Genomic DNA, 22,203 nt, shown 5'->3' with positions numbered 1-22,203 from the left:
GTGTATTTTTATTACTCTTGGTATCAAAGGGCAAACTGTAAAAGTCATTTGTGTCACCATCATAACAAACATATTTGATAAACAAACCAAATAAACAAACAATTAAACAGCCAACTAACTAAATAAATAAAAGAATGAATAGATATGTAAAGTGTAAAATGATGAATTAATGTAAACTGGTTACAGTGTTAATTCATTGAATATGCACCTTTAAAGCCACAGTTTAAACTTTAGGCAGATCTCATGGTTCAGTTCACTTTCACGTTGATTGGTCTCATGTGCTGGTTCTTCCTCCTCTGGGTGACGCGTCTCATCCTCTGTCTGTGCCTCGGTGGGTCTGAAAATGCGGTTAAAGCTCTCGAAAAACTCTGCAGGTAAGATGACTATTTCTTCTATTAAATAACTATTGACATTTTCCTAAACTTGACTTGTTTTGACTTTGACTTGAGTTTTTTGTTTTCCTTACAACCAATTATTGACATAATTAAGACATAAATGACAACACATGTCAGAAATTAGAGATGCAGCCGGGCAGAATTTTATTCAAGAAAATGGCTGTACTCAAAAACATAAACATATTTTCCACTTAGTATTGCATTGAAATTGTTCAAATGAATAAAATGAATTATCTAAAAGATAATAATAATAATATTAAAAGATTTACATGTGTATATATTTTGATTTGTTTATCAAATATTGTTTATCTCAACTTCTTCTTTTTCTTCTTCTTCTGCTTCTTTTTCTTCTTTGTGGAATGTAAAAATAACTGCTGGTGTCTTTGAAAGCTGTTCTGGTTGAATACTCTGAGTCCTTAGAAACAGTGGGTGGGGTAGTTTCAGGACTACACTGGGGGCCAGTGTAGCTCAGTCTGGACTTTTATATATCAACTAAAAGGTAAAGCTCCCTTTGATTTATTATCTTGTTTGAGACGTGATGATTTAAAGGTACGTGATTGGAACTTGTTTTAATTTCAAATTTTCTTGTACTTTTTTAGGTGTGTGGAGCATTTTACAAGATGTCTGGATTTGTCTGTTTTCAGCTGAGCTTGTTGATTCTGGGTATTCATCTAAAATTTTATTTTGTAATTTTTTCCAATTATATTAACACAGAAAATTTGACATTCTGTTTAAAATGTACTGTCTTTGTCTGAATTGTTTTGTCCCAGGCTCCAGTTGTGCTGCATGGCAGGTGAATCTACCCAGCAACATAAAAGGCTTGAAGGGTTCCTGCCTTGTCATCCCTTGCAGTTTTGATTACTACGAGAACCCCCCCAGAGACCCAACACGAGTGGTTTGGTACCAATATAAAAACCGTGGTTATCCTTTAGTTTATGACCCGCTGTATCCAAATCATGTCATTGAAGAATTCAATGGAAAAACTAAACTAATTAGGAAACTCAGTAAGAGTTGTACTCTGGAGATCTACCCACTGGACTGGAGCCACCACAGGCAGAAGCTCTACCCGTGGGTAGATCCAGAGCATGTTGGGAAAGGAATATATCGATTCTTTGATACCACTGTAACCATTGAAGTAGTTGGTAAGTTGCCAATGTGAAGTTTTTCTGAATTTTTTTTCTGAATGTTCATTTATTCCTTCTATAATTTGTGTTCTCTGTAAAGACAGAGTCAAGAAACCAGTGATCTATTTCCTTGGAAACCTGAAGGTGGGACAGGAAGTAACCGTCCAATGTGTTGTTTACCACACGTGTTCCTCATTTCCTCCGACTCTGGAACTCAACAACACCATGCAAAAGCGCAAAATAACTCATAATTCTTTTTCTGATGGAATGTCCAAAACGACTTTGACAGCCATATACTACATCGACAAAGACCACCAAGCGGTGGTCTGCTCTGTCCGACACCATGGCGGTCTCAGGGACAAAACTTTAAAAACCTTAAATGCAGAGTGTGAGTAACAAATAAAAGAAAATAATAAGGTTGTCTTTATTGTTACCATGATTGAGTTTAACATTTAACCATTTTCCTAAAATCTCAGGCTCCTTTTCAGCACTGACGATCCAGCCTCAGTCAGAGGAGTTTCCTGAGGGGCATTCAAAGCAAGTAACCTGCACTGCCACATACACATGCCCTAAAGATACACCGACTCTTACATGGAGCTACAATAGAATGCCGGTCACTGCAGATCACAAGAAGACAGGCGGTCAGTGGAAATCTGTCTCCACTCTCACATTCACGGCATCAGCTGAAGACCACGGAAAATCTCTCACATGCTACGCCCGCTACACCGGGGAAGGGAGGCAGGAAACAAGCATCACTCTACAGGTTAAAAGTGAGTAGAAAGGAAAGCAATGTTCATTCAACAGCTCAGCGTTTCTGGAAGCTGGTTGGACAAATCTGTATTTACCACAAAATCCATTTATCAATCATTTTACAATTAGGCATCAAACTTTTCTCTTTTTTAAAAAGGGGCTATGGCGTCTCGCGATTGGTCTTTCACCACGCCCGGCAGCATCACAGGCATGAAAGGCTCCTGTGTCACCATTCCTTGTAAATTCACCTACAGCACATCCCAGCCTCCTGGCCTGCGAGTGATTTGGTATTTGTACCAGAGCCATGGATACCCACCGGTATTCGATGAAAGGCAGAATGTTCAGGACAGTTATAAAGGGAGAACCAGCGTGATTGGATCTGTGGGTGGGAGGAGCTGCACTCTTAAGATTGACAGACTGGAGATGATTGACGACCATAGGAGATTTTACCCGTGGGTAGATAAAAACTCTGTGACCTCCTATCACACCTTGGATCAAACTCTTTATGACAAAACCACTCAACTTCTTGTTTCTGGTAAGTATCTGTGTACATTAGTAAATCTGTCTCAAAAGGTTACATTTGTCCTAACATCTACTCCCCTTCAATCATTTGTAGATCATGCACAGCAACCAGAACTGAGCATGATTGGTATCCCCAGGGTGGGAGAGCGGGGAAGCGTGTCCTGCAGGGTGCGCCACACATGTGAATCTGCTCCCCCTACCCTGACCCTAAATGGTATACGTGGAGAAGACATCACCACGAATGCTCGAGTGGCTGATGGGACATGGGAGAGGACAGTGGAGCGAAGCTGGACAGTCAAAGAGGAGGATTGGAGTGTAATGTGTATGGTCAGCTACCCTGGTGGTCAGAAAGCCACCAAAGAGCTCCATCTCAACGTTGAATGTGAGTCCAGTGTGAGGCAGTTTCTTATTTTAATCTGCTTGTTTTCAGATTTTAGCCTCACTGTTACATTTCTGTTCAGGTCCACACGAAGATATCAAGTTCGATCAGGCACCTAAAGAGTTAACAGAGGGTGTAGCAAAGAATGCCATTTGTTCTGTTTCCTACAAGTGCAAGAAAAGCAAACCAATCATCTCGTGGAACTATGAAGACTTGCAGAGCACATTTCACATCAAAGTGGTCTCCATGGACACCTATAACGCCGTGTCTAATCTGACCTTTATCGGCGCTCTCGGTGATGATGGTAAATCTTTGACCTGCTCTGCTCAGTTCATCGACGGACAGACCTCAGCCTCCGCAGTCCTTCATGTAAAAAGTGAGTTTCAATAATCAGCACACAGTGGGGATTGTACAATAAGAAAATATGTGGTGAAGTTTGATCACAAGTGATTCTGGATTCTTTCAGAATACGAGGAACCCATAGCAGAACCCACTGAAGCACCCATTCAAGGTCCCACTGAAGCACCCATTCAAGGTCCCACTGAAGTACCCATTGAAAAACCCATTGAGAACTCCTTTAAAGAATTAGATCCACATGAAACTGAGAGTGAGTGTACCTTTCAATTTGTCTCATCTCATAAATGCAGTGATCACTACAGGCCAGCCAACATCTCTCTCTCTCTCTCTCTCTCTCTCTCTCTCTCTCTCTCTCTCTCTCTCTCTCTCTCTCGTTCTCCCTCTCTTGCAGCTCTCCATGTCCTGGCAGCGGATGTCCCGTTCAGGTTCAGCGGCCTCACTCGCTCCTGTGTGGTGATCCCCTGCAGCTTCCAGATGGAGGATCACAAAGCCCTCACCAACCTGCGAGGCATCTGGTCCAAAAAAAGTGGGGGTGTTGTCTACCACAACGGCCAGAGCAAAGTGCTCGACCATTTCAAGGGTCGCACCAGAATATTAGGCGATCTCAAGCAGCAGAACTGCTCGCTAGAGATCGATGATATCAAGCCCTTCGACAATGGGCCGTTCTGTTTCAAAGCAGAGGAAGGAGCTGACAGATACAGCTTTAACAACAGCTGTGTGTTTATTGTCATGAGAGGTCTGGATGCATTTGTTGCCTATCATATAGACATGTGCTAAGCCCTTCATCTGTTTGCCATCTAAAACATAAATCTACTTTATGTTTCGCATGTTCAGCTTCCCCAGAGATGCCAGTGATGAGCCCGTTGACAGAGGAGGTTGATGCCGGCTCAGTGATTAAAGTCACATGTTCTGTGACGCACACATGTCCCTCTCATCCTCCTGTATTCTCGTGGAGCGTCCCAACTCTCACCTCTGAGGACGTGCACAACTGGACAGCAGCAGAAGGCACTTGGGAGACCTCCTCCACTGTTACCTTTGCGGCTGCTGGAGGAGATGGAGTCCAAAACCTCACCTGTACAGCTCTCTACTGGCGGGGGAAGAATCGAACCAAAATAGTCAAGTTCAGGGTGAAAGGTGAGAGCAGAACATTCAACACCTGTGTATGTCCTGCAACTGTATTGATATGTTTCCCCAATGTTCCTATAATCTATCATTATATTTGTGACCAGGATCTCTGATGTTCCAGCTGAGAAACGCCCGCCCAGCAGGTATCACAGCAGGTCTGCTTATACCCGTAATCCTCCTGGCTGTGGTGTTTGGGGTTGTCATCATCAGGAAAAGGTGCAATACATTTCACTGCAAATTCAAATGTTAAATATGCCAATAAATCAATATTATTATCGTTGGTTTAATGGCATTTTTAACCACCAGGAGGCACAGTGACAATTCTATAACGCCTCCACCCCGACCAGAGAAAAGGTAACGTGTAAAGCTCTATATATGAGAGGAACTAACGGCTGAAAGTTAATAAAAAACTGAGCCCAAAATGTACCAGCTTTTATCACAAGAGGGCACCACTACCTGAACTGTCAATCATGTCTCATGCTTGCTCTGGGGAGGGAGGAGTTCGAGGGAAGGAACTGCTTTTGCTACGCATCTGTTTGTCTTATGAACTTCTATGATTTGAACTAACACTTGATGATGTCTTTTTCATAGGAAATCACTCTGGGATAGATTATCCAGGTAGGGTTGATCAACGTACTTATGATCTGTAATCTGCAGCTGCTCTTAATCTTGCCTTGAATAAACCAAACCATCTCTCAATGAACTTCCAGGCAACGGCCCGAGGACAGGCAGGAAAAAGCAGGACCAGGAACCCGGTAAGTCTACAAGCAGCATCTTTGTAGAACTGGACAAATGCAATACACGGGCTAGCAGTCACACTTAACTTTCAGTACAGGGGGGTCATTTTAGAGCAGGCAAGTGTCCAAAGGAGACACCGGTTTTATGAAATTGAGCCACATATTACTCATACTTACCTGCCTGCTTCAGCAGAGCAAAGAATGGACGCGCTGGATGGCAAATGAATTCCAGGTACAATTTCACTTAATTTACATATCTAATTACATTGTTTTAACTGGAAATCAATTCATATTTACCAGTTTATTTAATATCAGTGAAATATTGGATGTGACTTAGAAATATCAATCATCATAAATGAATTTCTGACACCAAATCAATACTACTGACATCTTCTTGATTTCATTGTAGAAGTGATACCAAAACAGTAAATTGTGACATTCCATTGTCCAAACAACGCTTCCCATCACCTAAGGCGTGAGTTTTACTGAGAGATGATTCTTGCTTTTTCACGTTCATCCTCCTGTTGTATTTGCCCTGATTTGCTTCCATTCATGTTCTTGTTTCATGTAGCAATCGAAGAGCTGCCCCTCCTCCTCCTACTGACAGCACAGGGGTGAGTTGTAGTAAAGCTAACATGAGATTGACATTGATGGAACTTTACTTTAATATCCTGGCAAACTGTGGCAACGAGGTTGATGAGGTTTGTAACAAAGACAGCAAATGCGTCAAATCAGAGGGGGGCGCTGTTTGTTCTGGCCTCAAAATAAATATTAAAACAGTCACACAGAACTATTTGAGATTGTAACTGATTTTGATTTTCCTCTTTTGTATTGTAGGATTGCAGCATATATTCCAACTTTTAGGTTCTTCAAGAAATCTTGCACCCATGAGATATTTTGTGCCACATACTGTATAGCTGTTTGCTTATGAGCATTTATAAGGAGCTTGTACTTCTTTGATCAACTTTCATATTACTTAGTAGTGTCAAGTGTCAATCTGTTCAATAAAATGATCATCAACATTTTGTTTTGCATTCTTCTTACTATGATGTTGAGTGAGATAAATGATGATCTACAATGTTTAAAGGGATAGAAAAGTGTTTTACAATCCCTCAGATGGAACAACCCTCAGTCATTTCATGAAACAGACTTAGTTGTTTTAATGACATCATAGACTGACAACATTATTGTTGTTCTTTCGATGGCATCACCTTGTTAGATTGATGACATCAATATTGTTACACTACAAAGTATAGTTTAAATTAGGCGTGACTTTGTATTTTAAACTACAAAGGGGCGCTACCTCATTTCACAGGCTGACCAGAGAGGTGACACATTTACATGGAAGAGGACAACGACGTGCCTCTACACACTCACAAGGTTCGGATGCGATGTATTCATTCATAGAACAGCTGAAGTATTGACAATAAAACTCTTAAACTTGTGGAACAATGAAAATCAGTAACAATAAAAGACTTAAATAACTCTTAACAAGGTCATCAATTGCTATGTTCCTAAAAAATGAATTGTAAATGTTTGTGTGTGTTGTGTTGTATCTCAGGACACATTGCTTCTGTTGATTATTGCCTTGGTCATGTTGACAGATGTCTGTAGTCTTCCTGGCTCTGCTCTGTCATCCTCAGAAACACACCCACACCGCCACACACACACACACGCCACAGTTTGATGAATTTGCTCTTCTAAATCTTAAAACCTCACATGTTGAGGCTTGAAAGACAAAACAACTTGGCACCAACACCAGGAATGGTTGCAGAGAGCAGTGAAAGCCTCAATCTTGTGCTGTTCTCCCTGAACAGCACATATTTATATTTATATTTTTAGAATACATTTTTATTCTGTTTTCAAAACTAAGGAGACACAGAGAATCCATTATTTTGTCCTTAACAGTCAAAGTGGGAATGTTCCACTTTTGGATACTTGATTATGTTGTGTATGTATATCCATGAAAGCAACATTATTGACAGCGTGTGTGTGTGTTGGTGGGTGGAGATGCTGGGTGACAACTGCTGAATACCTGACATTTTTCTTAGCAGCAAACAGGCTGAGACACAGAGAGAGAGAGAGGGAGAGAGAGACAGGCAGACAGAGAGAGGGAGGGAGAGAGAGAGAGGGCGAGAGAGAGAGAGAAGCCACGTGGATCTTCTCAAAGTTTGTGTTCTCAGTCACAGGCTACAGTTACTCTAACCGAAACATCAATCAAAGCTGGTCTCTGCACTGTCATCACTGGCTACTGGGTGAAGCACTGTGATTCAATTCGAGAGAGCAAAGACACAGAAAGGAGCGAGTGACAGAGGCAGAGAGAGGAGAAAAGGAAGAAGAGAGCTGGTGTCTGCCATGTTACAGGAGGTAAGGCTTCACTTATCCCTCGTCATGGTTCCTTACTCCAGGCTGATGCAGTTGGTGTGTTTATTTACTACCCTAAGGAGATGTTACCTCCTCAAATCTCGATTTTGACTTGATTCCAAAAAGTTCTAAAGAAATAAAAATAGAATTAAAACATTCAATTGTCATGTGATCCATTTTGCATTCAGTCCCTGTTCCAGCCTAAACTTGGTCTCCTGTCTATTCATATTCATACTGTCATGGTCGTAGGTGGTAAATAAATGAAAATAAAAGCGTGATAGGGTGAACAGATTGAAGCAGGGTTTGGAGGAACCCACTGTTGGCCAAGTGTTAATTGTTTCATTCTCCTCACATGTTCCTGTTGAAAAATGACAATACATTTTTCAATGTGCTCCCCACATGGTGTGTTTCAGAGCCATGAGTCTCGTTCCTCTGTTTGTGTCTCTGCAGTAGTTGCCAGATTCAGAGATGAACAAAGCAGCAGCTCTTCTCCCAGTGATCCGAGCAGGAGACGGGAGGACTCTGTCCAGGTGAGGAGCTGACAGACAACACAGTGTCTTCTTTTTGAGAGGAAGCCGGCCTTCAGTCTGTTCTTTGGGGATATCCTTATAGAATCTGTGCTGAGCAATTGGATTTGGTTTGAACTGAATTGAATTGTATATGGATTTATTTGCCTTTTTAAAGGTCTTTTATTCTGTGATGCTCATTTCAGAGGTGAGTTCCTGTCACTGCTGAACACCTACAACTGTTTCCTGAAGGACCACACTCAGCTGCACCTCAGTTGCTATCAGGTACTATAGTACAATATAGTCACAGTATTTCATTGCATCTTCTAATCAACGTAGTGTACAATTAATTATTAGCACCATGTGTGGCTGTCATATGAAATCTGAATGTAAATCACTGCTGTCATGTATGATTTGGTTTTTGCCTCCTTTGTATTCTACATTAATTGATTTTCTCCCACTACCTTGATGTTCGTCTTCAGAAATATGCAACAAAAACAGTTGGTTTTGTAAAACTGTGACTTACTCAACAAGTTTCTCTCTTGTTCTAAAACAATTTGAGGCATTATTGTAAACCATGAATGCATAGCAACAAAGAATGAATGAAAATGTCTCTGATCTATTTTCTATACATATTCACAGTTTCATTTAAAAGTCGCACATCCGGATTAACTCATTATTCACTTAAAAGCTGCATCCAGCGTTGTGGAGGTGGAGTCTGAGAGTAACTATACACCACACAGGTCTGTATCTGTGTGTGTCCAACAGAGCGCTGAGGCAGAGGTGGTGGTCGAAGGATTCCTGAATATCTCTTGGGGGGTAAGAAATCCAATCAGGCTGAAAATCCAGGATGACAAACAGATCCTCCCCTCCACTCCTGTAGTCTCACCTGATCCCATCACTCTAGACGCTCCAGCTGGAGATAAAAGGTTTGTCCCATAAGGCGAAAGAATCTGAAGGAGAATCCCAGTCATGCAATACTACATAGTGTGCTTCATAATAACAATCTGCCAATAAGATGAAATGTTTAGGATAAACTGAGGATAAGAAAGGAAGAATGTATTGTGCCTCATAAGGTTGTTCCAAATGACAAAATACAAAGATCCAAATGGTCTCAAGACTTTTTTCTGCTGTCAAACGCCTTATTTTGTCCTTAAGCGGCTCATGTTGACACACTCTGGCCACTGCATCTTCAAAATGGCAACAAAATGGGCTTAAAAATGCAAAATACAGCCTTGAGCTTTTCATATCTGTAAAAACAACAGTCACAACAGCTGATGCGGGATTATGGAAACAGCCACAACATTGGCTTACTCGGACGGCCATTATTATTTTACCTTCCTTCACACAGAACGTCCATGTATGGGCTTTGTTGTTCATAACAAGCCAGAATTGTTAATGGACATCTTGTAAAGGCTTTGTATGAAAGACATTTTATTTAGTCTTTATCTAGTTTCGGCTTTCTGTGTGAACTTGAAAAAGTATTCCAAAGCACAGGATCATTTTCTTGACATTGTAGTCACTCACACTTTGTATCTCAGAGGTATGACACAATGGGGAGAATATAAAGACCTTCAGCAGATAGATGATATGGCTGAGACACAACAGGAAACAGCAGTGAACAGTTCTTCAGCAGGTTTGTTTGTTCTTTAAAATCCTCTCACAGCTAATCCACGCTAAAAACTCGACTGTACATCCGTTGCAAACATATATTGCATGTGTTGCACAGTATTGTTTAATTTCTAGGTAATGACATTTTAAACATTCATCCAAACAATCTGTCTTTGATCCAGGAATATTTCTAATTATATACATTACTATGGAACTAATCAAATGATCAAGCAAATTTAAGCTTGCTGTGTTTTGTAAATGAAAGTAAGTTCTTTCTACACATCCTGCAGCGCCTGTAATCTATGAGACCAGTACACTGTTCCCTGTAAGGATAAGGAACCCAGAGCTGGAGGCGGAGTCAGACCTGTTTCACTGTATGAGCGACGCCTCATTGGTTAAGAGGAGGAGGGGCGGGGACAAGTCGCCGGCACAGCGGGAGAGGGAGAGACAACACCGCTTCTCTATCAATGGGCACTTCTACAACTACAAGGTCAGGGTCTGGTCACAATCTCTCCTCTCCTCGCCTCTTCTCCAGCTTAACGTTCCCAAATTAGTATTCTTCTCTTCTACTCACATCACTCCAGACCTCCATCTTCACCCCCTCCTTTGGTACGCCGACTAAAGTTCGTATTTCCAGCAGGATGACCACCCACCAGGTCATTGAACAGCTATTGAGAAAGTTTAAGGTGAGTTCCTACGTGTCACACAAAACATAATGGACATGCCTCACGCCTTCACCGCCCAATCAGAAAACTGTAATCTGTTGTCAATCCTGCAGATAGAGAACGGGCCCCAGGAGTTTGCTCTTTACTGTGTTCACCAGAGTGGAGGTATGAATGCTCTGTTGTAGCTGAAAATAAGATGAATGAGTGAATGAATGTGGCACTGAGGTTGTGTGTTTGTTGTCCAGAAAAAAGGAAGCTGAGTGACAGTGATCATCCCCTATGGGAGCGAATACTGCAGGGACCCTCTGATGACATCATGAAGATCTTTTTGATGGACAGGGATGAAGAGGAAGTCAGCAATGATGTGAGTGTCCAGGAGAATTTATGATTCCATAAATCTGGACAAACTTTACACCATAAAACTTGCCTGCTCTTCTTTATTTTCTAGCCTTTCTGGACCATAATACTTCCCCAAGTTCAGGAAATTCTCCTGGTTCTCATGGTCCAACAAGTTTTTAGATAGCTGTTAAAGTTTTTGTGTGAGAGCCAGTTGATCCACATGTAGTTTTCAGTCATCTTCTCGACTGACTCAGCTCTGTGTCTCTGCTTAATCGGCTGCACCTGTTGTTAAGCTTCAGCTGTCACCAAACAGCTTGCATTTCTCCCATTTTTTATACATGAACTTCAACTTCCTACAATCCTCTCCTCTCCTCTCCTCTCTCCTCTCCTCTCCTCTCCTCTCCTCTCCTCTCCTCTCCTCTCCTCTCCTCTCCTCAGGTAGCCGTGTATCTGAACCTGGAGCTCCCCATCTTGGAGCAAGTTTTACTAAAGCTCAGAGAGGAGGAGCACAGAGAGATACAGAGCGTCATTAAGAAGTTAGTGTTTATAATGTCACACCCATTCTAAAATTCTGAAAAATAACTACGACTTAAGAGTCAAAGCAAATGTGCACTACTACTACTACTACTACAACTATTATAATTAATATGAATAATAATAACAGTTAGCCAAAACTTAAAAAGAGAATTGAGGCTTGGGGTTAAAATGACGTTTTAATGCATAAGCAAATCAGTGTAGTAACGGCTACCTGCCAAATGAGGGCGACAACATTTTAAGTAACTTTGTGTGTGCGTGTGCTTATGCGTGTGCGTGTGTGTGTGTGTTTGTTAGGTACCACCTCCAGCATCAACTCCTGTCTAATACCCTGAGCTGTGACATTTTTTCTCCGCATACTGAGACCAGCGTTTGATGGCCAAAACATCACTACAATTGAACAATTCCTGAAAGCTGTTTTATCTATTTGGCAACTGTAAAGTAACTACACAATTGTACTGTAAATGACTGTAAATGTATATTTTATCATGATTAAATGATAAAAAAACTGAATGTTAAGTGTGTGTACCACCAGAACAATCGACCATTTTATTCAATCTTCCTTCCTGTCATGCTTCCATCCATTATCTGTAACTGCTTATCCTCTAGTGGGCTGTGGGTTTTTTGCTGGAGCCAATCCCAGCTGTCAAAGGGTGAGGTACACCCTGGACACCTCGCTAGTTCATCACAGGGCACACATAGACACAAACAACCACTCACTCTCACATTCACAGCTTACAAAGTGGAAAGATAGCACTGGTTCTCGTTGATAGTCAGTTATTATTATTATTATTATTATTATTATTATTAAGGATCGTTATGATTAAGGATCGTAATGATAAGATCAGAGAAACTTCTAGCACCAGGACCTAAAACACACACACCCATTGAATGTATAAACACTAGAAAACTACTTTAAAAGGCTCGCTAGTCAGAATTTGAACTTTACAAACAATATCCACATAACAGCAGGGATTAATGTTTACCGGGCATATAGAATGACTTACTTACAACTTTTTCTGGTATCATGGCTCTAAACCACTACCAGAGCTCTTAATGAAACACTGAATGAAACACTGAAACATTTACATTTTCCTCAAAGGTATCAGAGATTTTTGTCGATGGCGTCTAACCGTCATGAGAACATTTGTTCGGGGACATCAAGACATTAATTGCAGAAGCTTAACTGAAGACATTCTGCTCTTGAATAACCCTTCAGGTGGTGTCTACAATTTTTGGGCTAACAAGTGTTTCATTTCAACCACAACATCTGTGTGCACAACAGTGCGGTTTGAATATTTCTGCAACCCTGCACAGCTGAAAGTTGGAAATTCCCGGTGAAAAAAGGGAAGTGACAACAACGCAACAACAACTTCTCACAGGAAATGAGGTGGTATTTTTAAGTAGAACAAGTGTGTCTTGTCTGTGTACATTTAATGTGCATTAAAAAAAAGAAGAATTTCCCCTCTGGGAATCAATAAAAGTGTTCTTCCTTTCTTTCATAACTTTGCCATTTATACACAAGACAAAATGTTAGCCGCTCAAAACTCAGTGACACAGACACAGCCTCCTTAACGTTTGCAATGGTCAAAACATCATGTGTCAAACTGCTGTCTGTATTGAAAACAAGTACATTGTGAATGACACATGACAGTTTGGGCTGTGGTAAGAATCAAAGTACTTTGACCTTATGTAAACTTCTGTGTAACTGCTAATGTTGCAACATGCATGCAACATTGCTCGCTTGTGAGTTTCCATTCGTCTGTGAGAACATTGTGCGCGTGCAGACAAGATTTAAATTAGGAACTATCTCCTCCCCCACACAACATTAAGCTGCTTGCACAAGATAGGCTTGGTATTTATCTTGGCAAAACACCAATGCGGGTAAACCTATCTGTGCCAAGAATGAGACTGCATGTGTGCAAGGGGGTACTGTAGCTGTGCTCCGGTTGGAATGGAGTGGGACTTTGTTTACCAGAGTTTCCCTTAAAAAATAGCCCATAAAGTGACCTGTGGTAAACTAATTAAGTGCTACAATACACAAGTTTACTGCAAACTGGCAAGTAATGTATCAGGGTAATTGAAAATATAACATATAACATTGTCGCTGCTATTACCAGTTGCATACACATAAACATTTCTTATATTTCTTTGTCCGGTAAAGACGAGTGGATGTAGTCAATCAACTGCTGTTTCCAACATGTCACTGTTGCTGCCCTGAAGGCAAACAGACACAGACAAAAGGAATTGGATGATTCTGCCTCATCTTGTGGATGATGAGTCGAATAAATGATGATCCACAATGTTTAGAGGGATAGAAAAGTGTTTTATAATTTCTCAGATTGAACAACCATGAATCCTTACATGAAACAGACTTTTGGACTGGAGTTTAAAAGACAAAAGCGAACGTAACACTTAATAATTAAACAACATAATTAATTTTGTCTTTTAACTATAACAATTTCCAACAATAAAACATTTTAGCAAGAAAAAATAATTTAAAACAACAGCAAAGCAACAGAAGAGCTCCAATCCTACAAGAGAGTAACAATACACTCACATGGGAGTTGTAAGCGTACATGATATTTTTGCTGTGTCAAATGTGAGTTGAGAGGATAATAGGGTGTGAGCTGAAACTGAAGGAGAGGTTTCGTCTTAATCAGAACAGAGCAGAGGAGAGCAGTGGGAGCAGCAGGAGGAGGAGGTTCACGGCGATGCTGCTGGCACTGTTGCAGAAATTACCCTGACAGCAGTTCACATCTTCAGTGCCCAGCTTTGCTGCAATTTTACCCGTACACACTGACTTGGTGGCACAGCCCTTCGCAGTGGTGTTTTTCCCTGCTTCCATCACTGTGAGAATACAAATGTTCACTTATTACCTGCAGGTACAACATACTGAGGAAATACTTCTGATAATGGAGCACTGACTGGAGGTTTGTTACCTGTTGATGTGATGCAGTGGTCTTCCTCTCCCTCACAAGGCTGGGTTGTGTTACACTTATTTGTAGTGCAGCTGTAGCACTTTTTACCATTTGGTATAGTTTTTGCTACTTCTGTAGGAAGATGCAATATAAAATGTTATATTGTACACAGTATCTTATGTATTAAAGATGATGTATTTTTCATTCTGGTACTGAACATGATCATTCATAAGGGGCATAGTGAGAAAGAAGTGATTGCTCCTGACTTTCTTGGCTTCTGAACTGAAGAATGAGCATCCCACCTGACTTTAACTTCTGCATACATTTTCAAATTCAACTTTATTCAACTTTATGCTATCCATCCATTATTGTTATTATTATCATTGTAACTGTTGTTGTTGTGTGTATCATTACATCACATTCACAGGTTAAAACAGGATATTGATGGAAGATTAAACAAAACAAGTCGCATTTTACTGTTGTGAATCTTTTGGAAAACAGAAAATTCCATTTTCAACAACTTCAGAAATCAGAGGTAAAAAAGCAACTTAATATGAAAAACACAAAATGTAAAAATGTACCGGGGGCAGGGTCGGTGTTGCACAGCTTAGTGTTACAGCACTTGCTGGTGTACATAGCTCTTAAAACCCCGAAGTTGGCTGAGCCGGTAACACAGACATCAGCCGTCACACAAGCCTTCCCTTGGATATCGGAAGTTTTGGAATTTCCTGCAAATCAAACAGTTGTTAGAAAAAAGGGAAAGCTAACATTCCAAGTAGTCTGACATCACTAAAGGTATTATCTTTCATTAGTGGTTATTATTGTATTTATAAAGAAATACATACCTTTAAGTGTAATGACCCTGTATGCCCCACATTGGGTCCCCGTGGGGCAAGTTATTGTTTTGTCTGTGCATGTCCCTGCAGCTCCGGGTATGCACTCATGGCAATCCAGTGAGTAAGCTGACAGCAAAACAAACGTGAAAATATACACATGATGAAAATGGATTTGAACACTGATATGACTCATTACAATTACAAAGAAATGTTTATTTGGCTCCATTGAAACTAACCAACAGCATCTAAACAATTATTACAAATATGACAAATTAGCAGTGTTTGTATTTTTGGTACATGAAACATAACAAAACAACAACATATGCCAAAACTTACCTCCAGAGAGAAGCAGACTCCCAATGATCCCCAGTATGAACAGATGCATCATGAGAGCAGAATCCAAGCGACTTGACTTCGTTTGAGCTGTGAGAAGATTAATCAGTTTTCATCAGAGGAAGCTGTCTTCTTCCTGACACCACACCTCCACTTAAAACACACCCCAAGATCATGCCTGCCTATGCCTCATGACTATGCATATGCAGACTTTCTGTTGCCAAGATAGAAGTGTTGATTGATTCCGATTTCAATGATAACTGACCAATTATAAAGACCAAATGAAAATTAAGGGCTGTCCAAGCTGGGGTCCCACCTTGACAAAGACCTTTCTGCTCCTAAATGTTGATAAAACTGAAATTCGACTTCGGAACATCTTATTTACATACATTTTGATAACATTTTGATAACCCTCCTGGCTCTCAAAAAACTGCAGCTTGTTCAAAACACTGCCGCATAACTAAAACCCCCAGAATGTGAACATATGGGTTCAGTTCTAGCTTCACTACACAGGTTTCCCATTAACACCCATGCTGATTGTAAGGTCTTACTTTTTCTTAAAAAATGTTGCATGGCCTTGCTTCCGTATATCTTACTAGTCCTATAACCACGTATGTTCCTGCATAGGCTCTAAGATCTCAGCAGAGAGGCCTGCTCACTATCCCTAAAAAAAGACTGAATCTTTTGCAATTAGTGATTTCTCGTACCGCGCCAGCATTTTTGAAACTATGAAACTACTATTACTTTGTGACTGCCTTAACTGTTATTGTAATAGCTGATTTATGGGGATGAACTCCATTACTGGTCAAGAAACAGAATGCAAGGTCTCAGTTCTGGTGGTTCTATTGTGAACCAGTATGCTTACCAGTTGCACTTACTTTATATGCACAGAAGGCATACCTTTGAAAACCTCAATGCACTTCCCACAGTACTAACACAACCTTAGATGTCCCTAAGGACGCCTGGTACGCTTTTAGTCAATTTGTATTTGCAGTGGCCACTTTGCAGACACACCATGTTATAAAAAACAAGCACATTTAAAATTTGTGCATTTTATTAAAAAAACGTATTAAGTGAATCAGAGGCCGTTGAAGGGTCAGCAAGATAGTGCGCACACTCAACCAATCACATCAACCACCTGCAACTGACAGAGACAAAAAAGTATTTTTTAGTACCACTCTAAAATGGCTTTGATATGTTTTCTTTTTATAGTAACTTCATCCAGCAACTGAACATTACACATGGTTTAATACAAATGAAGAAGTTTCATTAATCATGTTTACACATTTGATATGAAGAACAGGTTTTCCCGCTCTTGCTCTCATGCCTTTCCGTCTGTTCAACAAACAGAGGTTTCCTGAGGGCAGGGATAGGCCTCCATCCACTGCAACGGCTGCGGAGTTTCAAGTCTTCCAACTGGTTATCTGATAATGAACTCTACCATGTCCCCAAAAGGGTTCACATTGAACTTGTTCTTCCTTATGAGATGCAAGTGACAGCCCTCCATGTTCAGCCATGTATCTTGGTGACTTCTTGTTGGGATGCCAGACTGAAACCCGTTCTGTTTTTTTGTTTGTATCAAGCTGTCCCTGTCCCTTTTTTTCCTCTCTCATTTTCATTTTGACCATAGGATTATGTCAAATGTTTACACGCGACCTCCTCACGAAAGAGAGGATATGGACAAGCACATCTATGGCCTGACAGGTTACTGTCACTCCATTCTAGCTGCAGGGGGGATCTTGTCTTCAGGCTCCTTTCTAGTAAATATTTCTTGTCCTGAGTTGCCTTTAAAGAGATCTGGCCCACATAATGCCTCTGAGCTCTGTGTATCTATCTTACCTACAACATCACATTCACAGGGTCAATGTGACACAGGATACGGATAACGAATCAATGTGTGCTTGGGACCTGGCTGACAGTAGGTGGCAGTGTTAGCCACATAACCAGAAACAGATTTCAAAGTGTTTTATTTATCACACGCACAGTAACACACAGGTTCATTCTGAACAGTAAAATTCTTAAGACAAGGCAAGCAAAACTACATAGTAAACAAAGAGACATTTTTAAGTTAAAAAAAATCAGTAATGCAGCAAGAGAGGATGCTCTCAATGATACACCTGGAGAAGATGGTGAGAGGTTTGGCAGACATGGCACAATTCTTGAGTCTCTTTAGGAAGTATAGCCACTTTTTTACTTAAGCATTGATGAACACAAAGAGGAACTTGAAGCAGGGGACTGTCTCCAGTTCAGCATCATTGATATGATATTCCTGTGCTCAGGGTCAGTGCAGAGAAGGTGGGGTTACCCATTCTCACTACCTGGGTTCTGCCCGTCAGGAAGTCCAGGATCCAGGTACAAAGGGACATTTACATTTACTCATTAAGCAGAAGCCTTTATCTAAAGCAATGTACATATGAGGTTTCAATACAACACAAGAAATGATCTATGCAGAAAGAACACTAGCGCTAGTGCCAAGAAGCTAAGTTCTAGTGGAACAACGTCCTGTTGTGAACCACTCACAACACTGTGACCCTCCTGCAGCAGGTTCACAGTGATGCTGCTGGCACTGTTGCAGAAGTCACCCTGACAACAGCTCATGTGTGTTCCAATGTCTTCACGCATTATACCTGCACACACTGACTTGGTGGCACAGCCCTTCAGGAATTTCTCTTCACTTGCCAAAGTCACTGTGAGAATAAAAATGTTCATTTATTACCTGCAGGTACAACATACTGAGGAAATACTTCTGATAAAGGAACACTGACTGGAGGTTTGTTACCTGTTGATGTGATGCAGTGGTCTTCATCTCCCTCACAATGTTGGGTTGTTTCGTACTTATCTGTAGTGCAGCTGAAGCACTTTTTACCATTTGGACGAGTTTTTGGTGGTTCTATAAGATACAATTCAAGATATTGTCAGAGTCTATTCGAGGGGCAGAGTGAGAGAAAAGTAAGTGAGTCCAACTATGATTAGGATTAGAATGATTAAAAAATAAATAAATAAAACTTTTCGACTAAATGATTAGAGTTTACTAACATTTATAGACACATGTATGGGAATCACATGCAGTACAGAACTTTCCATTTTCAACAACTTCAAAAATCAGAGGGAAAAAAGCAACTTAATATGAAAAAGACAAATGTAAACATATACCGGGGGCAGGCTGGCTGTTGCAGAGATCAGTGGAGCAGCACTTGGTGGTAAATTTCATTCTTAAAACTCCAAAGTTGGCTGAGCCATCAACACAGTCATCAGCTTTAGCACAATATTTGAATATGCCAATTGAGACTAAACCACCTGTACATCAAGGAGTTGTAAGAAAAAATGTAAAGCTTTCATTCCAAGTATAAATGTATTATCTTCAGTGATTAAATTACAACAATAAATAAATACCTGTATTTGTCGTGGCCGTGGTTGCTGCACATTGGCTCCTTTCAGGGCATTGTGCTGATGTATTTGTGCATATTCCCGTATCCCCACGGAAGCATATATAACATTCCAGGGTGTGAGCTGAAAGACAGCAAAACATGAAAATCTACACTTGATAGAAAATGATAGCATCGAGAAAAGTTTTTGATTTGTCTACATTCAAACTAAACAACCAGTATAAAATGTGATTTGTATGCATCCTATTATGGCAAATTGTTGGAACATGAAACAGATAATGCCACAGTTTATGACAATACTTGCCTTTCGGGAGAAGCAGACTCCAAATGATCCCCAGTATGAACAGATGCATCATGAGAGCAGAGCCCAGGTGACTCTTTGATTGAGCTGTGGCAGCTTTAAGTGGTTTTCCTCAGAGGGAGAGTCCGTCATCCAGACACCACACCTCCACCGAAAAACATCCCACAAAAATCAAATCACCAGGCATTTTTAGACTTTCTGGTGCCTAAATAGAAGTGTTGGTTAATTGATTCGTCAATTTTAAAAGATTCTAACTGCCCAACTATGGCACCACATTTATTGACACAAAATGCTCATGTGAAACATTTATTTTTGTCAAATGTACATTCACTGATGTAAGGACTTACGTATCAGGTGTTCTAAATTTCCTTTCAGTCTACTGTTGTTTTGTTTTTTGGCACAAACTGCATTATGATGCACAGCAAGTAACATTATGGCATCCTGGAAACTGGACAGGATTTGTATTTTACCACAGATCATACATTTTTAGCTCAAAATGCATTTTGTACAATAACCCACAAGTGGAACTAAACGATTCATCCAACATCAGTAGTAATGGCCCGTCTATCTCAGTGATGATATAATGTCACCAACATGGACAAGAAATTCATGACTTCATTCATCAGAAAACATTTATTGGCCAAGTATGCTCTGACAGACAAGGAATTTGTTTTCAGCAGTTGTTATCCCTCTAAGTATATTCATGACTGAAACGAATTTAGAGTCATGTGTCATTAACAAAACCACCAAGCAAACATCCACAAAAAAGCATTGAAATGAAAAGCATGCAATGAAAGCACTAATGACAACCGGTTCCATCTACACTCCAGTATAGTCCCTTTATATTTGCAACAGCCTATTTGCAGACATGACATATGTTCTGAACAAACAAGCATGTTTTTTTTAACTTTTTTGCTCACATTCAAAACTGACGGCTCTTAACTGCCTTTAATCCAGGGTTACGTTTTTCAAGGAACACATTCAGGTTCGTGATCAGATTTAAATAATGCAAATCAATCAACCATCTGTATTTCAAGCACCACTCGGAAAGATTTGTTTTTATTTTACATTACCCTGGAAGTGAACATTACTCAGGATGTGATGCAAAAGTCTGCATTGTCCATTATTACAGCAAAACTGAAACAATGTTATACACACACATCAGGTTTTCTCTCTTGCTCTCATGTCTTCTCTGTCTGGTTTCATTGACCACAGAGAAGAAACAGAAAGAACAACTAGAGCAAGTGCTGAGAAGCTAAGTTCTAGTTGGACAACAGGACGTTGTTCAAGTGAAATTTGTGTTTCACTCAACAACAGGACGTTGTTCTGAATGCCAGACAGTTTCCAACAAGAGAACATTTTAACCAGAAAACTCTTAATTTAAAACAACAGGAAGGCAACTGTTAAACTCAGGTTCTAACAATTATACAACAATAAACTTGCATTGAAGATGTAACATTACATATTTTTTGCTGTGTCAAATCTAAGTCTAGTCTTCATCAATTAGAACAGAGCAGAGGAGAGCAGTGGGAGCAGCAGGAGCAGGAGGTTCACAGTGATGCTGCTGGCACTGTTGCAGAAGTCACCCTGACAGCAGCTCATGTGTGTTCCAAAGTTTTTGTTCTGCTTCACACCCATTAGACCTTCACACACTGACTTGGTGGCGCAGCCCTTCAGGAAGTACTTTCCACTCGGTGCAGTCGCTGTGAGGATAAAAATGTGCATTTATTACCTGCAGGTACAACATACTGAAGAAATACTTCTGATAATGGAGCACTGACTGGAGGTTTGTTACCTGTTGATGAGATGCAGTGGTCTTCATCTCCCTCACAATGTTGAGTCGTGGTGCACTTATTCAAAACGCAGCTGAAGCACTTTTTACCATTTGGATAGATTTTTGCTGGTACTATAAGATACAATTCAAGATATTGTCAGATTTTTTCTAATATATTATATATTAAAGATAATTCATGGTTATTTGGGAGAGTGGACAGGATCATACACGAGGGACACAGTGAGAGAAAAGTAAATGAGTCTATGAGTGAGTAACATATACAGAAACATTTATAGGAATCACATGCAGTACAGAACATTCCATTTTCAACAACTTCAGAAATGAGAGGGGAAAAAAGCAACTTAATGTGAAAAAGACAAAATGTGAACCTGTACCGGGGGCAGGCTGGCTGTTGCAGAGATCAGTGGAGCAGCACCTGGTGGTGAATGTCATTGCAAAAACTCCAAAGTTGGCTGAGCCATCAACACAGTCATCAGCTTTAGCACAGGATTTAACAATGTCAGATGAGATGTAACCACCTGGATATCAAGGAGTTGTGAGAAAAAAATGTAAAGCTTTCATTCCAAAGAGTCTGACATCATAAATGTATTATCTTCAGTGATTTTTTTACAAAAATAAATAAATACCTGTATTTGTCCTGGCCGTGGTTGCTGCACATTGGAAACCTTCAGGGCATTGCGTTCTATCTGTGCATTCTCCCGTAGCCCCAGGGAAGCATATATAACATTCCAGTGTGTGAGCTGAAAGACATTATTTGAATTCATTCAAACTAAACAACAGGTAATTAATGACATAAGCTATAAAGTAAGTAACTAAGTATAAAATGTGATTAGTATGCATCCTTTTATGGCAAACTTGCAGTGTTCGCAATTTCGGTACATGAAACAGATATCACAGTTTATGACAATACTTGCCTTTAGGGAGAAGCAGACTCCCAATGATCCCCAGTATGAACAGATGCATCTTGAGAGCAGAGTCCAGGTGACTCTTCGATCGAGCTGTGACAGCTTTAAGTAGTTTTCCTCAGAGGGAGCGTCTCCACACCTCCACTGGAAAACCTCCCCCCCCCCAATCAAATTCTCACCAGGCATTTTTAGACTTTCTGTAGCCTAAAAGATTTTAACTGACCAACTATGGCGCCACAATTGTTGACACAAAATGAACAACAAAACCACAAAGCAAAGCAAAGTAGCGTTCTCAATGAAAGCACTAATGACAACCGG

The 22,203-nt window shown here is 40.4% G+C and overlaps 4 protein-coding genes across 5 annotated transcripts; 2 read left to right on the top strand and 2 right to left on the bottom strand.

Annotated features, from left to right (window-relative positions):
- The first annotated feature begins 279 nt into the window (after positions 1-279).
- Positions 280-6,574, top strand: LOC143008807 (uncharacterized). 2 transcript variants are annotated; one of them, XM_076160732.1, is made up of 20 exons: positions 280-374; positions 786-894; positions 995-1,058; positions 1,166-1,537; positions 1,620-1,907; positions 1,996-2,289; positions 2,427-2,804; positions 2,886-3,173; positions 3,253-3,546; positions 3,637-3,777; positions 3,919-4,263; positions 4,362-4,661; positions 4,757-4,868; positions 4,959-5,006; positions 5,244-5,270; positions 5,363-5,407; positions 5,580-5,621; positions 5,799-5,864; positions 5,961-6,003; positions 6,227-6,574. In XM_076160732.1, exons 3-20 carry the CDS (start codon positions 1,016-1,018, stop codon positions 6,251-6,253), a joined length of 3,153 nt encoding a protein of 1,050 aa, XP_076016847.1. In that variant the 5' UTR covers positions 280-374; positions 786-894; positions 995-1,015; the 3' UTR covers positions 6,254-6,574. The 2 variants fall into 2 exon arrangements, with proteins under 2 accessions (XP_076016847.1, XP_076016848.1); XM_076160733.1 differs by having other exon boundaries at positions 5,583-5,621; positions 6,227-6,573.
- An 874-nt stretch (positions 6,575-7,448) lies between these two features.
- LOC143008826 (ras association domain-containing protein 4-like) lies at positions 7,449-11,921 on the top strand. Its single transcript, XM_076160758.1, has 11 exons — positions 7,449-7,756; positions 8,204-8,283; positions 8,466-8,544; positions 9,028-9,188; positions 9,801-9,895; positions 10,161-10,360; positions 10,455-10,556; positions 10,649-10,700; positions 10,781-10,899; positions 11,313-11,410; positions 11,706-11,921. Exons 2-11 carry the CDS (start codon positions 8,222-8,224, stop codon positions 11,782-11,784), a joined length of 1,047 nt encoding a protein of 348 aa, XP_076016873.1. The 5' UTR covers positions 7,449-7,756; positions 8,204-8,221; the 3' UTR covers positions 11,785-11,921.
- Positions 11,922-13,713: 1,792 nt separating this feature from the next.
- Positions 13,714-15,644, bottom strand: LOC143008832 (urokinase plasminogen activator surface receptor-like). The gene is made up of 5 exons (XM_076160768.1): positions 15,502-15,644; positions 15,175-15,291; positions 14,911-15,057; positions 14,351-14,461; positions 13,714-14,258 (listed from the first exon to the last, which is right to left on the bottom strand). The coding sequence occupies exons 1-5, from the start codon at positions 15,551-15,553 to the stop codon at positions 14,068-14,070; spliced, it is 618 nt and encodes a 205-aa protein (XP_076016883.1). The 5' UTR covers positions 15,554-15,644; the 3' UTR covers positions 13,714-14,067.
- Positions 15,645-20,225: 4,581 nt separating this feature from the next.
- On the bottom strand, positions 20,226-22,189 carry LOC143008833 (phospholipase A2 inhibitor and Ly6/PLAUR domain-containing protein-like). The gene is made up of 5 exons (XM_076160770.1): positions 21,895-22,189; positions 21,607-21,720; positions 21,355-21,498; positions 20,981-21,091; positions 20,226-20,888 (listed from the first exon to the last, which is right to left on the bottom strand). Exons 1-5 carry the CDS (start codon positions 21,941-21,943, stop codon positions 20,689-20,691), a joined length of 618 nt encoding a protein of 205 aa, XP_076016885.1. The 5' UTR covers positions 21,944-22,189; the 3' UTR covers positions 20,226-20,688.
- Between the last annotated feature and the right edge of the window lie 14 nt (positions 22,190-22,203).

Source organism: Genypterus blacodes, unplaced genomic scaffold (genome assembly GCF_046128005.1).
Source record: "Genypterus blacodes isolate CSIRO-AG114 ecotype Tasmania unplaced genomic scaffold, CSIRO-AGI_Gbla_v1 ptg000107l_1, whole genome shotgun sequence".
NCBI lineage: Eukaryota > Metazoa > Chordata > Actinopteri > Ophidiiformes > Ophidiidae > Genypterus > Genypterus blacodes.
Note: the sequence above shows the minus strand (reverse complement) of the source record. Positions and strands in the feature narration are given on the sequence as shown.

Bases quoted from the DNA above. Each gene is read 5' to 3' on its own strand.
- LOC143008807 (XM_076160732.1), top strand. From the start codon at position 1,016: ATGTCTGGATTTGTCTGTTTTCAGCTGAGCTTGTTGATTCTGG. The intron at 4,662-4,756 runs GTGAGAGCAGAA...ATTTGTGACCAG, and splicing joins AGTCAAGTTCAGGGTGAAAG to GATCTCTGATGTTCCAGCTG. The intron at 5,271-5,362 runs GTAGGGTTGATC...ATGAACTTCCAG, and splicing joins CTCTGGGATAGATTATCCAG to GCAACGGCCCGAGGACAGGC.
- LOC143008826 (XM_076160758.1), top strand. From the start codon at position 8,222: ATGAACAAAGCAGCAGCTCTTCTCCCAGTGATCCGAGCAGGAGACGGG. The intron at 10,361-10,454 runs GTCAGGGTCTGG...ACATCACTCCAG, and splicing joins GGCACTTCTACAACTACAAG to ACCTCCATCTTCACCCCCTC. The intron at 10,557-10,648 runs GTGAGTTCCTAC...TCAATCCTGCAG, and splicing joins AGCTATTGAGAAAGTTTAAG to ATAGAGAACGGGCCCCAGGA.
- LOC143008832 (XM_076160768.1), bottom strand. From the start codon at position 15,553: ATGATGCATCTGTTCATACTGGGGATCATTGGGAGTCTGCTTCTCTCT. The intron at 15,058-15,174 runs GTATGTATTTCT...TTTGATTTGCAG, and splicing joins CAGGGTCATTACACTTAAAG to GAAATTCCAAAACTTCCGAT. The intron at 14,462-14,910 runs GTACATTTTTAC...ATCTTCCTACAG, and splicing joins CAACACCGACCCTGCCCCCG to AAGTAGCAAAAACTATACCA.
- LOC143008833 (XM_076160770.1), bottom strand. From the start codon at position 21,943: ATGCATCTGTTCATACTGGGGATCATTGGGAGTCTGCTTCTCCCTAAA. The intron at 21,499-21,606 runs GTATTTATTTAT...CTTGATATCCAG, and splicing joins CACGGCCAGGACAAATACAG to GTGGTTACATCTCATCTGAC. The intron at 21,092-21,354 runs GTACAGGTTCAC...TGTATCTTATAG, and splicing joins CAACAGCCAGCCTGCCCCCG to TACCAGCAAAAATCTATCCA.